Raw genomic sequence first — 16,421 nt, 5'->3', positions numbered from 1 at the left:
GATTAAAAAAAATCGACCCGCTTCGCGGCCACGTTGCTGACGTGACTGAGAAGTGGGTCGATCCCCGTAAATAAAAAGGGAGTCAGTCGGTTTTTAAAATAAAAAGTAGGAATGAGTTTAAATCAAAAATTTTATTCTTATGAAAACTATTGTGTCACTGTTTGAAAATATGCGAATATCTCAATTTTTCTGGCCCAGAAATACCTTATTCATATTTGTACTTGTACTTAAATATTATTTAAAAAATTCAACTTTAAACAAATGTCACTATATCCTCCTTTTATATGGTACTGACCTTTAACAAGTCAACAAAGTATTGGGACGCAAAGATGCAAAGTCTTTTTTTAGTATTTCCCCAAAAATTTGCTTACCTGTACCTTTTACAGAGGAGCGAACTTTCCATAATCGAACCCATCGTCCCCTGATTAATATCGGTAGGGGGGGTGGGTGGGGGGGGCGTAACCAAAAAGGTCGAACTCTAAAGAAAGGCGTCTCTTTTATCTTTTCAGGGAGGTGAAACAAAAACACGAAGGCGTCTCTTTGATCGATCGATTGCTTCTCATGCAAGAATTATCACCGTCCGTTGCATCCTCTGGCGACTGGAGGTCTCAGATCTCAAGCGGGTCCAGGCAACGGATCGTCAACAAGATGTAAGCGTTGAGTTCCTCTCTCTGATTTCTTTTTGACCCAGGGTTTTTGAGGAATAAAGGAAGGTGGTAGGGGATTTATGGTTCTCGATGTTTTATACGGGGTTGATTTGAGGATCAGGAGAATAAGCTGGATAGTAATGAGGAACTTTTGAAGTAACTATTATGTGATTTTTTTTCTCTAGTTTATTGATTTAAAAAAGCTCCTTTCTTGGGTTTGTATTGTTGAATTAGAAGTAGATTGGGGATTGAGGTTTATCTGATGGTTTTGGTGGTTTATTTGATGGATTGTTATGCGATTCTGTTTTTTTTAGTGTCGGATGAAGTAGTAGTGTCTGATTTTTAGTGACATTGAATTACCGATGATGTTAAGGTTAGAGTTTGTTTAGATCAATAGTTTTTGTTAGAGAATAGAGGTTGCCAATGTGTTAATAAACTACAGTTCAAGTTCGTTGCGTTCATTTTGCTGAGCACTGTTATGCATTGATAGTGGTTAATAGATTAGTTTTTGCTATATTCATGTAGCAATCTTTACAGGTAAGAGTTATTTGGTGATGTCTTAGCTTCTTGTATTGGTCTATCTATTTTTTTGCAGAATGGATACTTCAAAGAAGTATTTGCCGATAGCTAATACTGAGGACTCAGAAGAACTAAGGAACATTGCTATCCGATTCGAGGAGAAAATATATACCGATGCTATTGATCAGGTACATCCTTTTGCAAGCAATTTATGATTTTGTTGCCATTTTTAGTTGATGATCAGTTGGGTATTATAGCTAGGACAATTTCTGCAGCACACTTTTAATCTCAGAAGAAATATCATTTCCCTTGTTCAGATATGCAGAATTGTTCGTGTTTCAATAGCACCGTTTTCATTTCATGTACTTTGACTGTGATCTTATGAGAACTGACTATAGAAATATCTGAACTTTTATGTGCATGAAGTGTAAGTTATGGTATTAAGGTAGTTTGGATATACTAACTATTACTAGTCGGTGGCACACAACAAGTGCTGTTGTATCCCTGTGTGGGGTCCTTTTGCAGCGTGCAAGCCAAGAGTTATTGATATATTTTCAACCAAAGTAATGGTGGCATCATGCATGTGTATGGAATAGGCACAACTTCATAAACATTAATAGTTAGCAACTACAAAAACAGTTAGCAACTACAAGTGAAAAGGAAAAAATTGTTCTTTTTTTCCATGGTGATATAAGCGTTTAAGGCCCTCATATTAAACAATACTTATTTATTTAATAATATAAATTGATTATGTTGACTTAAATATACAGAGTACTAGTATATAATCATTGATAGTGCTAATCTAATGGCGCAGCAGGTGTGGTCTTTCAGGTTTCTGAGAAAGAACGAAAATCTATAGTAATAGAACTTTTGGTTAATGTAAAGTATTGAACATACTCTGTATATCTGTGATCTATGAGATAGAAATAAAAACCTGAAGCTAAAGACAACCAACTAGATATGTCATACACCTAACTCCTAGATGATATAGAGAGAGTTGCTAGTCTTTCAGGCAGTAGTATACATTAGGAAAAAGAAACTAATTGTGTATCATATAACAAAACTACACTCATTATAATAATTAAGTTGCACTAGTTCTACTTAGGATTATGGATCACATTTCTGTATGAACCCTTATTGGTTGTATGGAATTGGAAATTTTGGGCTTGTTCAGCCCCAGTTATATGATCTACATTTTGAGCCGAGCAACTCCAGTTTCACATGAAATTCTGATTCACAATATTTTAGTGCAACGAAATTGGTGAATTGGGGTTTATTCTCATAGTGGTTAAACGCCCGAATCCTAGAGTTGGAAGGGGATTTAGTTTCACATTGGATGTTGGACAATGTAAGTAACATTATGTGAAGTTCAAAGATTTTAAAATGTATTAAACCAAACACTAGGTGCTTGAGTTCAATAACAAATTGAAGCCAAACAACGTGAGTAGTGCTCACAACTGCATATGATACTAAGAGGGTGATTGAGACAACTTTTTTTTTTGTCAAAGTGGCTTATAAGCTAGCTTATTCTTATCTAATTGTTTGGCAGCATTGCAAATAAGCTAGATTTTAAGTCCCGTTTGAAAAAGTTGGAATGCCCTAACTTATGAAAAACTAGTTTATAAGCTCATATAAATAAGCTAGGGTTGACCAAGAAAACGACTATTCTACCCATGTGTATTTTTTTGTCATGAGAGCCAAAAGGCATCAAAAGTTAACCTAACTTAAAAAGCNTCTTTGTTTTTTTTTGCTTGCATACCCATATGGTTTAGGCTAGTTTATAAGTGCCCTGAACGCTCATTCCTTATGGGTAACCTTGTTTGCCCGGGCGGGTAAGAGCGACGGAGGAGGACCAGACGCGTCCACAGACAGCACTTTGGGGCAATGAAGCCTAAACGATTGTTAGCAGTCCAGCCGGCGCCTAGGTTGGGACAGCAACGAGATGCAATGGCCCACAGGTAACCCCCCGCCGGAACCCCGCCCACTTCATCGAAACAACCTAGTTTTAATACTCCATACAGTAAATGAGGAGGCCTACGGGGGTTGGAGCCGGCCGACAGAAACGACATTCTAACCCGCCATCGGTATTTTTGTCATGAGAGCCCAAAAGCATCAAAGTTAACGCTCCCAACTTACAAAGCTTTCTCAAAGTAACGTCCCTCCCCTCGCCTGCCCCCGCGACCTCTTTCGCCCCGCCCGCGCGCGCCCCGCCCCATCGAGGCCTACCCCCCGCCCCCCGCCCCCCCCCGGCGCCAAAAAAAAAACCACCCTCGTCTAAATTTGATGAATTATAAGCTTCGCATGGAATGGCAGTTCTCTGCAACTTAACTGTGTCTAAATGGAAGTTCCAATGGTTCCCAGTTCCCCGGACAGATCTCTGTCAGTGCTGGGATTCATTCATATCATTTTGAGTTATCTTCTTATGTTTAGTATATATAGCTGTTGACTTGCTGCTAGAGAAGTGTCCAGTTGGTACAATTCATTCTGCAGCGCCTTTTGTCTTCTTTAGTCTTGTGTAGCTTTCTACTTAATACAGCTGAGTATTGACTACCAAATGTGTTTAAATTTTATAATTAATTGATGGTGACTAATATGTTCAGTTATTGCACAAAAAACCTGCTTTCACTTTGTCTTGCTAGTCATTATTTGAAACTAAGCTTCCAGATGAAATAATTATTCTTCTCAAACTGATTTCAGACGGATTATCTGCGAAAAATTTCTATGAAAATGCTGTCTATGGAGACAAAGGCTCAGCAATCAGCTCCAATTAATCCCTCAATACCAAATGCTGGTGCTGGGAATCAGAGTCTTGCAGATCCAGGTATTCTTTTATCAATGCATATGTATTTTGGATAGTAGCTGAAGGCTTATCCGAGTTCAAATTGGCGTAACTTCATTTGAATTTCATTTTTCTTGCACTATTATTTCTCATGATCAGGTATATAGTTACTAATCAACAAGCTTTGTATTTGCAAGTATGTGTATGCATATGGCATCTCTTACATCTCTCTACACATAGCACACAGCATTCTTCTGTGTCTCAGACTCTTGTATTTAAGTGATTTTAATCTTTTAATCCATTCAATGAAAGCTTTCTGCACACAAGTCCCTAAGACCTAAATCTGTCATAAACTATTCTAGATTAGCTGGGTTATAGTAAAATTTCCCGAGTTGATTTGATTTTTATAATGGTCTTTCCTGAGCAGTTTTTAGTACAATAGTCTTGAAGTGTGATGTCAACATCATTACAATAAAATGAGGCCAAGGATTAATAAATTTTTTTGCCTAACAATTTTACTGTTTTAATAAAAACTTGAAAGAGAGATCAGTGCTTTTTTCTACAAGGTCATAAACTTCTGTTTTTTTGAGCGTGTTTCTGGCTGACTTGTTACCTAGGCACTTCTATCATGAAGCCGTACTTGTACCTGACATGTTCCTGTACTCAAATTTCATGGACAATCCTTGAATATATGGGTGCGTTTATTATCACATGCTCAATTATGTGATATATATTTTAATTTAAAACACTTGTCAAATACTTCTTGGAGGTATAGCTAACACTTCACATTCATTTCTTGAAACTAGTTAGCTATGGGTTAGCCCCCAAGTTCAAAACTATAAAATTAAATGGAGTTGTTTGGGTGTCTAGTTCAAAAATGAGTAGTTTCCGATTTATAATATAATCATCCATATAATAAAAGAAACTTAAAAATGTGATAAAATTTTAATTCTAATGATACATGAAGTGAAAAACAATAACGATCTCATGTAAATTATTAATTTCAACACAGACACACACACATATACAAGTATGTATAGGTATATGTATGTATGTATGTTTTTGTGTGTGTGTGTAGAGAAAGAGGGAGAAAAGCTCCTATAAACTTAAGTGGATAGGATCCCTTTGTCCACCAACTTTTTCATCCACTAATTTTGTACTGAGATTTGTGCTAGCATGTGATGCAAATCAAGGCACAAATCTCAAAGATAGCCTTGATGTGAAGCACGAATCTCAAAGCATAATGAAGGAATAAAAAAGTTGGTGAACAAGTGCTCATATCCACCTAAGTTTATAGGAGCTTTCCTATATATGTGTGTGTGTCTGTATGTAGCAGTGTACCTGTACCCTACATTTTACAATTTTACCGTGTCATGTACCCGTGCCTGTTTCCCTGAAACCTAAGTGGTTGATGATGTTTCATTTCACTTCTTTTTTACCACTGTGTTAGTCTCATTGTCACCTTTCTCCAACAGGTTCACTTGGCATACAGTTGCAGATCAAGAACCCTGGGCAACCATTACCCGTCTCTAATCTATCAGTTTTACCCCAGAACCACCAAAACAACAGTTCTGGTTCTTTGGAAGGTTCTTCTGGCGTAGCTCTTGCATTGGCGTCCATCTCGGAACTCAGTCAGTCCAACAAATCTGGTGTTACCCAAGCATCAATCTTGCACAAGATGACTGGCACATCACAAAGCTCTGTAAATTATGCTATAGGAAAAGCAAAACACACTGAGATTTATGCTGAGGAACAGAAACAGATGCAAGGAAGCCAGAAACAGCAACAACAATCGCAGAATCCACTTATTTCCCAGCATCAGATCCACCAGCAGTTTCTGAACGGAAAGAATCATTCTTCACTCTTGCGGCAGCAACAACAGCAGCCAGAAGGACTGACAAAGCAATCTCTCTTACCACCAAATCTGCTGGAGTCTTCTCAAATGCAAATACCATTTAATCTTCAATCAAACCAGTCTAAAAATCAGCAGGCCCAAGGAACAAGTGCGCAGTTGGATCTACAACCTGGGTGTCAACAGAATCACCTTAATCAAATCCAACAGTCAGTTGCCAGACAATGGCACTCTCATCCTTCACATCAACAGGAACCTTCTTTCCAGCAACAGTCAAAATCCATCTCTCAGAACTCAACATTATCACAGCAGCAACGAATTATGGATCAGCAAAGAAATATGTCAAATAATGTTGCAGACATTCAGCAGAAGCAACATAGATTGCCTGTCCAGCAAAATTGTCTTTCAAGCATGCAACAGTCGAAGCAGATGATACAGCAAAGCATGGTTTTAGAACCGCAGCAGCAACATCAGTTAGGTTCTCAAACTAACATGTCAGGTCTGCAGCAGCCTGCAGCAGCCGCATCAGGTACTTGGACCGAGTCCCAGAATCTCAAATATGCAGCCACATCAGCGGGCAATGCTTATGCAAAAGAGCGCAGAGCAGCAGCAGCAGCAGCAGCAGCAGCAGAAACAGCAAACACCACATTCGTCTTCGACATTATTGCAGTCACAAGTTCAACAATCTCAGCATCAATCATCGCACCAGCAACTCATGTCCCGGTTTCAACCTCAGCCTTCACAATTGCAACAACAATCAAGTTCCTTACAACGGGAGACACAACAAAGACTTCAAGGTTCAGGTCGTCTAATTCGTGTTCAAAATGCAACGGAGCAGAAGTCACTCGTTCAGACACATAAAGGGCTTGCAGACGTTTCATCTAACAGTAAGTCATTAGACTCAATACATGGGAAAATTTCACGAACTGCATTTTCTTCTGTTTTGGCTATGCAAAAAGATATATGCTGGGGATACCCTCATCGGGCTCATTTAAGTTTTACATCCCTCTCTGAGGTTTGACCTTCCATTATTATATGTTTTAGCATTTTGCTCTATGTCGAGTTAATCTTCATACTTTTTTCTGACTTGAGAAATTAAAATGACATTCTATTTAACTTCATTAATAGGCTCCTGGAAGTTACTATATGTTCAAACTCACTAAATTGTTAAAAGCTGAACTATTCAAGTTTGGTGTTTCTATGCATATTATAAGCTGCTTCTTCGTTGCACACGGCGACAATTTCATTATGCTGTATGTTTATTTCCATTGTTTTGTTCCATGAAAGCATTTTATTTGCTAAAATTTGTGGCATGTTTTATACTTTACCTCTTTATGCCTAAGTATAGAGATGTTCCTTGAGATCTTTGGGAATTCAAGAGCAGAATTTTTTGGGACAGGAAATTGCAAATGAATAATGAGACGGAAAATGCAGACAAATGATCTGGCAGTTGTCCATTTAACACATGGCTTGAACATACTGGTTCCCCCCTGATATAAAAAATTTAAATTGCTATCTGATCCAATCACTTAGTGTATGGTTGTTTTTAATCGTTTGTAACTATCAAAGTCTGTGAGGAAAGCAGGCCTCTATTGACTTATTGGCTGGCAGAAATAATCTATTTTGTAAGTAGGATGATGTAACTGCTTGATACAAAGTTGAAAAATGGATATATCGATGAGAAAGAAAGAAAATGTATGGTTAATTTTTCTCAACTTGAATATATTTTCTTTTACAGCATCAGTGGATTCAACAACTCAACCAGGAAATGCTGGTGCTGTTGACTGGCAAGAGGAGTGCTATCAGAAGGCAAGTGATCACAAAACTATGTATGTCCTTATATTACTTTTTATGTTGATTTTTGTTCATGCACTTGTCATATATACTCGATGGGTTCTTCGACAATTGTTACTTCGTGGAGGTAAGGTCAAAATACTTAGGCAGTCCTAAGATGAAAGACCTTGCCAACGAGGAGTGCAAAGGGCTAGGAAAATGCACATGAAGACATAAAATATATATGGGTTGGAGGAAATTAAAATAGAGAAGAGGTGATCGGGAGTTGCATTAAATTTTAAAATTTTAAGTTAGCCCTAGCGTGGCAGAACTAGAAAATATGAGGGGAGGAAAAAAGAAAATATATCTGGAGTGGTGTCTTCAACCTTGTCCACTGGTGTAAACTGAAAGTAGGATCAAGACAGAGAGGGTAAGGGATAACTGAAGATCTCAGTCTTTCAAACAATCTTATCTTCCATACGAGTGCATAACCTGCCTTTTTTATTAATATTAGATGAACACTAATAGATAAAATGGAATTCTAATAGAAAAACTTACATTGAATTAGTCTAGCCTCCTGGATAACATCAAATAACTCAAAAGCAATTCATTGACTGGCAATTAATAAATTGACTTACAACCAATCTATCTGCTAACTTGTCAAGCATTGAACTCCCCTTCATTTAGAGCAGATTTTGACTCTTGAGCATATATTTTTCAGTCCAAGTAATTTGAATTTTTGGTGTTGCTTATGAAAAGCGTATCACCATTTTTAAAGGAAACTAAATGTTTCTTTTACTAAGTTGGTCTTTTGGTAGTTGATTAAGAAAGGACTTTTTAGATAAGTGGCAATTTGCAAAATTCTAGATTTTCTATTTTCTCTCCATAAATACAAATCTTATCAGAACACCCCACACCTACATGCCAATATGGTGTTCTGAACCATACAAAGCCTCTCAAAACTATTCCTTACCCTCCTCTGAATGGCTCCAAAACCCTGCTTGTGTTCATGATGTTCTAATAAAATTTGCACTCTTTCTCAACCACATAGGCTAAACTCACCTATGTGAACTCCCCTATTTTTCCATGGGGAAATCTAATTTATAACAGATTCCTTTCTTTTCTAGACTTCTATTTTCAATCTTATCCAAAATTTCACATATGCAATTATATTCGAGCTTATAAAGTTTTGGATATTAGTCTTTCTTAATATGTATTTCTAATTTTAAAGCATGAAACACCTTCAACTATGTAAAGGTTATTTTGCTAATTCGTGGAGAAGCATCCTTCTTTCAAATAACTTGATTACTTACCTTATAATTAACACAACTTCGAGAATATCCTTTATAACTCTAATCATTTTATTTTTTATTCAAATCCAAACAGTGTGTTCTGTGTGATTGGACCAAAGTTACTCGTGATATGTAAAACTTCATATTACTACTGAGTCCAACCAGTTTATTTTGCTAAGGCTTCTATTGAGTATTGACACTATTATTTCTATAACGGCTGAAACTACTTGGTGTGAACTAAGAATATTTTTTTACTAGAGTATTGCCTGGGAAAAGTTTACTCTTCTATGTAACAAGCTGAGGAGTATATAATAGTTTGTAGGACAAATTTTCAAAACCAACCCATTTAGAAACTTAATTGCAAAAATCGACCCATTTTGAATTTAATTGTCAAAATCGATCCAGTTTCAGCCAGTTGGCTGAAACTAGGTCGATTTTGGCGAAATAAGTTATGAAACTTCACGGGACTTCAAGTCCCATGAAGTTTAAGCACGTTGTAAAACTTCACGGGCTCGTAACTTTTTTTTATCAAAATCGACCCAGTTTTTAAGTTACAAATAGGTCGTTTTTTGGAATTAAGTTTTTAAATAGGTTGGTTTTGAAAATTTGTCCATAGTTTGTATATTAGATAAGTTATAGAATGTTATTTAGTCCCACATTGGAAAACTGTATAACTGTATTTTATTTGCCTCTCTATAGATGAAATTGGGCAATCATTCTCTGGGACAGGGTTTAGGTTTCCGACATAACATAAGTTTTTATTGATGGCAGGTGAAATCTATGAGGGAGCAGTACTACACAGAACTCCTTGAGTTGTATAAAAGGATTGTTCTTAAGTTTCAGCAGGTTCTTATTCCATGCAGATTTTCAGGGCTTTAGCTGATGAGGTCAAATGACTAGAATTTTCTTTTAAATTTTGGTTGTTCATTTGTTGCCTGCAGCATGAAGCACTTATACCACAAGGCAAGCAGACGGAACAGCATGAAAAGCTCAAGAACTTCAAGATTATGTTAGAGCATAGGCTAGCACTTATGCGGGTTTCTAAACATGACATTTCAGTTGGTCTTAAAGAGAAACTTCCTATATATGAGAGGCAAATAGTAAATTTAATCACTTCATGCAAAAACCATTCTTCACAAGTACAGGGACAACGACAATTTCAACATTCGAATGTTGGGAATGCTCACTTGATACCAGAGCAACAACAATCTCAGTCTTCTCAGATGCCTCAAGGTTCTGGAGCTTTATTGCAAATGTCTACTACACCTAATGTGCAACATGTATCCAGGCCTTTATCCACAGAACACCAGAATATATTAAATATTTTGAGGCCTGTTTCTAATAGTATTGCAGCCCAAGGGAGATCTTTTAATTCAAAAAATGCAATTGGCTCTGAACTGATGCAGCAGCAACAGAGACATTCTTTATTACAAAAGCGACAGCCTTTGCAGCAAGATTTGCACCAGCAACAACAGAAGCAGGCACAGTTGCCTATCCCCCGATTCCAGCAGCTACATTCAATGAATGAACTCAGGCAACTGAAGGTGAAACAAGGGTCAGACATCAAATCAAGACTCAATGAGTACTCAGCTGGCCAGCACCACAGTTACTACTATAATCAGCTGAAGCCAAGAGCTTCTTATTCAATTTCATCTCCTCCAATTCTTCCACCTTTGTTGCCTCAAATTTCTAACCATTCTTCACCTCATATTGACCAGAATGGTCAATTGTCATCCATTCCAAAAGTTAAAGGTTCTCCACTATCTGCAAACTCACCTTTAAGTGTTACTCCTTCCACTCCCTTTGCCCCCTTGCCCACACCAGTTGATTCTGAGAAACAACAATCTGCTATTTCATCAGCTGCTCATCAGCAAACACCTGCTTCACCACTTCAGCCACATTCACTTATTATTAGCACTCCTGGAATTTCAGCATCACCTTTGCTAGCAGAATGCACCAGTCAAGATGAGAACCAGCCTGATGTACCAACATCAAGAACAAATGCGACAAAACAGCCTGTAGATCGCTTAATTAAAGTGGTTAGTCACTCTTTTTTATTTTACTTCAATTTTTAATTTCTATTGACAGTGGCAGATGCACATGGTAGGTTTTTTTTTGGTGGGGGGGGTTTTTTGGAGGCTTGAGTTTATGAAACTTACATTCTAAGCCAGTGTTATCAATGCATGATGCCCAATGTCGGGTGCAAAGTCCATTTACATGCGCAAGGCACCATGCGATGCACTCACCTGAGTGAAGTGAGCCGCACACCGCACGCATAATTTTTCAAGATAGATAATCAAGCATGAAAGAGCATGTTTATAAATGTTCACATAAAGATGTGTCAAGATAAATAATATCTACTTCCAAATCACAGAATAAGATCTTAATTCACAATGCTAGCACATCCAACATAGTAGTAAACTTCATAATTTTTCCAACAAAAAAAAAAGATTTAAGTCAAGACTAATATCGAAGCAAAATCAAACAGCAAATAAAAACAAATTAGAGTCCTCAAACAGCCACTAAAGTAGCCTAATGGGTTTAAGTTTCTTTTTGGTATGTGGTTATGGGGTATAAAGATCTGATTATAAAATATTAAAGAAAAAAATTTTCTCTATCCTTGCATGTGCCTTGTGCAAAGCACCCTCGCACAGGGCCCTTGCACAGTGCAAAAAGGCGCTACCGCATCAGATGTGAGACGCTTTGCCACCACCCCTCATCACAGGGCGCATGAGGCGGAATGATGTGCTTCTTTGATAACATTGTTCTAAACCCTTTCAAACACACATTTGCCTTCCGTAATTTAAAGGCATTTGCACCATATTTGAATTTTAACCTATCTAAGTTGGGAATTTAATCTATTTGTCAAGAATTTTGTTTTATAACATCATTTTTATTTTTTTGTACAAATCCCCCAAAAAAAAAATAAAAATAAAAATAAAAATAAATAAAAGACCCAAAACCCCCAAGCCAGAAAAAAGGGGAGAAAAAGGTTTTATGGATCCACCACTGCTTATGGATCTTATCAGGAGCCTGAAGTCATTGCGGTGAGTTTTCTGATGGATGCAATTTCAGTTAGCAGCATCATTTGTGGATGCCCTCATGCATTTTCTTTCTAAGTGCTACCGTATGAAGAGTATACATGATTGACGATATTGCAACATGTTCGTAGCCATTCTTGTTACCTCTGTGCTGGAAGCTCGGCTTTCGCAAATGTTAGGGTTCTCTTCCCACTTTTTCATGTAATTGTCTTGGACTTTTTTGGGGTTTTGTTAATTTGTCTTTCATTTGGCCGACAATCTGATCCCCAGTCTTCTGTATAATTACATTAGGATATTTACCTGTTGTTTTAAATAAGAAGAAAGTTTGGAGCAACACTTACTTTGAGTGGCTGTTAATTGTTCTTGTATCAACGTGAACATAATTGTGCATGGAACTAACTCCTATCTTTGTGAACATTTTTCAGGTACAATCACTAACACCAGAGGCTCTGAACTCATCCGTTAATGATATTGAATATGTTGTTAGTATGATTGATCGGATAGCTGGTTCAGCACCTGGCAATGGTTCGAGAGCTGCTGCTGGTGAAAATTTGGTTGGAATGGCAAAGTGTCATCTTCTAGCAAGAAACTTTATGTCTCAAGATGGTAGTGCTACTAGAAAGAAATTGAAGCGCCACACTATTGCATTGCCTTTATATGATGTTTTTTCACCTGAAAGCAATGATGATAGCTTTAAGCAATTGCATGGTTTTGAATCATCACAGCTAGAGTCTACTGCAACATCCTGTGTTAAGAGGCACAAACATGAGGTATAGCTTTGTCTTACTCTTTTAGAGACTTTATAAGATGCTCTAGATAAATAAAGTCTCTATTATAACTTACTTTACCCTTCAAAATTATCCTGAGATATCCAGTTAAGTGCATGTTCTTTCAGTATGTTTACCATCATATCCCAAGTCTACTGTTATTTCCCCATCAAATCAACTGCCATTCTTGATGTTTTTGCACGACTCTTGTGATAGCATGGCATTGTTAAACAATAAAATATTATTGATTTTCATTCATATTTCAAAAGTTACAACTAATTCCCTTTATATAGGGAGCAATAATAAGAAGTTTATTGTGTAGCAATAACACAATTACCTAATCATAAGTATTCTCTTAGTTATATTCCTAATATCTCTCAATCACCAAATCTAACAAACACATGATCCTTCTGTAGAGATCTGCAAACAGATGATCTCTCCTTAGGAATCCACAAAACAAATAAAGTCGAGAAAATAACCTTCATCAAATCAAAATCCAAACCAAATACTAATTCAATCAAAAAAAAAAAATTCTGGTAGCTAATGGTGATCAAGGTTTCTAGAATACAAGCGGTGGTGGCGGTGGTCTCTACAACTTGAGTAGGTGATGAACAAAGGGAAATCAAGGCGGTATAGGTAGTGACGAGAACATATATATCAAGGATGACTATTGCTACTAATAATGACAATCCTGATCATCAACAAGGATATCGAAAGTAGGACGTTCAAGAATTCGCAGCACTGTTCATGATAAAAAGCCACCGCAGTACTGTTTACAGTGAACAATTACCATAGTGATTGTTCACAGTCAACAGTCATAGGAAAGAAGAGAGGTTGTAAGGCGAAGGGAGGAGTTTGATGGTGAGGGATTTGAAGGCTAGGGTTTGTGAGGCTCTAGGGTTTTGTGGAGCTAGGGTTTCCGTGGCTCTGAAACCATATTAAATAATAAAATATTATAGATTCTCATTCATATTTCAAAAGCTACAACTACACCCCTTTTTATAATGATACAATAACAATAAGTTTATTGTGTAGTTAATATGGGATTAAACAATTACCTAATCACAATTATTCTTTTAATTACATTCCTAATATCTCTCAATCACCAACTCTTATATTTATACTTTTAGTATATTATTTCTAATATGTTATAGATCTCCATAATATATTCCTTAACAGGGATCTATACCACATATATTTTGTTCTATGCATCAGTTAGTTATATTAGTTGATAGGATACTTTTGGGAGTAATAGAAAAATATTTAGGTTAAGGGGCTACTGTCAAATTTTCTGAGGGTCTTTTATCCAAGAAAAAAAACCTAGTTATTTAGGGCTTGTATAGCAGCCATCATCATATGTTTTAATTTGGTCTCTTTTAAACCTTTTCGTGATATTGTATATGGTCACCGTTAAACTACAACTTTTGATCCAGAGATAATTGACTGATTAAGATGATTTTATGGAGTTGACATCCTGCTCTGCAGGTTAATGAGGGATTACTGGAAGAGATATGGAAGATAAATCAAAAGCTGATTGATACGGTGGTTGATGTTAGTGAAAACAATGAGGGCGAAGAAGGAATAGTGGTTAAATTTACTTACACCGCTATTGCCCTCAGTTCAGGCTTGAAAGCACAGTTTGCATGTACACGGACGGTAAGTTTCAAATAGATGAAAAAACTCCTACTAGTTGCATTAAATCGTATAAGTCATTCACATTTGCTTCTTTTCTTTACAGTCCCCCATGATGACTTTGAGATTAGAGGTTCCTGCCAATTATCCAGCATGCTCTCCTGTACTTCTAAACAAGCTTCCAGGTTACCCCAGGTGAGTTATTGTAATATAAGATTGGGTAATTTCACAAAACCCCCTTTGTGGGATTACACACAGAATTCCCCTAAACTTTATAAACCATAGAAACAGATTAAAATTATTTTAAGTTATCATGGACTTCACATTTGACAAGATCTGCTCAAATTTATCCCTATCCACAAAGTTTGATTTCTATCATTACCCTTCTTGGGAAGGGTGGGTAAAGAGCCAAAAAGATCTTTTGGACTTTTTCTTCACCTACTTAAACAGTTCATGAGAATTTCCATTAGTTCAAGAAACGTTTGGAGATCTTCTATGATTTGTAAAGTTCCTGGTACTGTCCATAACCTTCAGAATTTAGGGGTTTTTCTGAAATTACGTACCATTTAAGATCTCATGCTATAGCAATCAAACCTTTTATGTAGCTGACATGTTATTTTCCTTCTCATGACATATTGGGTTCACAGTAAGGACTTAGAAGATCTTTCAATCAAGGCAAAGTCAAAGTTCAGTATCTCTCTCCGGCACTTGGCACAACCAATGTCACTTGGAGAGATGGCAAAAGCTTGGGATATATGTGCTCGGGAAGTCATCTTAGAATATGCTCAAAGAACTGGAGGAGGAAGCTTTAGTTCGACTCATGGTTCATGGGAAAATTGCATTGCTGCTTGATCCCCGTGAAGGAAGGATTTTCCTATTGATGTGAAAGAGGTGGATTTAGATGATCCGGTTCCTTAATTAATCACCATATATATATACACACACACACATACCAAAACCATGTTAATACAAAGTTATTTTCTGAACGGAAGTACATTAATTAGAACAGTAGTATCTCAGGTTGTATGTAAGCAAGCCAGTCTGTTGTTCACTGGTACAGACTTTGCTGCTGTGTGATGTGGATGATGTATTTACTTGTAGTTGCTATTTATCTATCATCAATATCATAATTTATTTCCTTTTTTTATTTCTACGACTGCTACTAAATGGTCTTTTCCTGAGACATCGTCCAATACACAAAGTAGAACGCACAGTATTTTTTTTGGTCAATCTAAGATGTGAATTTTGTAGCCAAAGGTGCATGAACACACTTTTACTCTATATGATGACTGCTAATACCCCAGCTGAGCAACAGGTGAGTCTGGCGAGATGTCCCTTTACGTTTCTTTTTGTTGCATTACCTGATCACTATTTATTTTGTGAACAGGAGATGTTTCCAATTGATTGAACGCTAATGTGTCACCCAGCATATGAAGTTCTTTATGATAATCCAGTAACATTCTCATAGAACTCGATGTGCTGTTGAGTTTCAAGCTGCTTTTCATATAACACTTCCAATTATGCGAGGCATCGTCGATAACTCTCTTTAGTGGTCATCCTTGTTGCAAGTGCGATGCGTAGGGACGAAATCTGAATTTCCAGAGGTAATATGATTTCACAACCGTATACTAATGAATAAGGCGTGATACCAGTTAGAGTGTGAACCATAGTACGGAACACCCATAAGCTTTCACCGAGCTTGTCATTCCAATCACGCTTACTAGCGGATGTCAGCTTGGTTAAGATCTTAATAATCGTCTTGTTGAAAGCTTCGGGTAATCCGTTTGCTAATGGATTGTAGGCGGTGGACGTCAGGTTCTGTATTCCGAACTTGTCACAGAACCGAGTGAATGTATGACTAACAAATTGTGATCCGTTGTCATGGATGATACGTTTTGGGATGTCGTATCTGTAGATGATGTGATGCTTTATGAACTTGACCATATCACTGGTTTTGACTTCTCTTAAGGGAACGACTTCAGCCCATTTAGAGAAATAGTTGGCTATCGCAATGATGAAGCGATGACCTTTGACTGATGGTGGAGATATCGGACCGGCGATATCCATCCCTCATGATTCGAACAGTCACGAAGTCACTGTCGGATGCAGGTCTTCGGGC

At 37.2% G+C, this 16,421-nt stretch overlaps 1 protein-coding gene across 1 annotated transcript; it reads left to right on the top strand.

The window, feature by feature from the left end:
- Positions 472 to 15,449, top strand: LOC109850779 (mediator of RNA polymerase II transcription subunit 15a-like). Its single transcript, XM_020420854.1, is given in 12 exon segments — positions 472 to 650; positions 1,243 to 1,354; positions 3,864 to 3,987; positions 5,421 to 6,526; positions 6,528 to 6,684; positions 7,536 to 7,606; positions 9,634 to 9,708; positions 9,804 to 10,901; positions 12,329 to 12,673; positions 14,156 to 14,326; positions 14,409 to 14,497; positions 14,950 to 15,449. Coding segments are annotated over 12 exon segments (3,642 nt in total). The 5' UTR covers positions 472 to 561; the 3' UTR covers positions 15,155 to 15,449.

The sequence above is a fragment of the Asparagus officinalis genome, chromosome 1 (genome assembly GCF_001876935.1).
Source record: "Asparagus officinalis chromosome 1, Aspof.V1, whole genome shotgun sequence".
In the NCBI taxonomy this organism is placed as follows: Eukaryota; Viridiplantae; Streptophyta; class Magnoliopsida; order Asparagales; family Asparagaceae; genus Asparagus; species Asparagus officinalis.
Note: the sequence above shows the minus strand (reverse complement) of the source record. Positions and strands in the feature narration are given on the sequence as shown.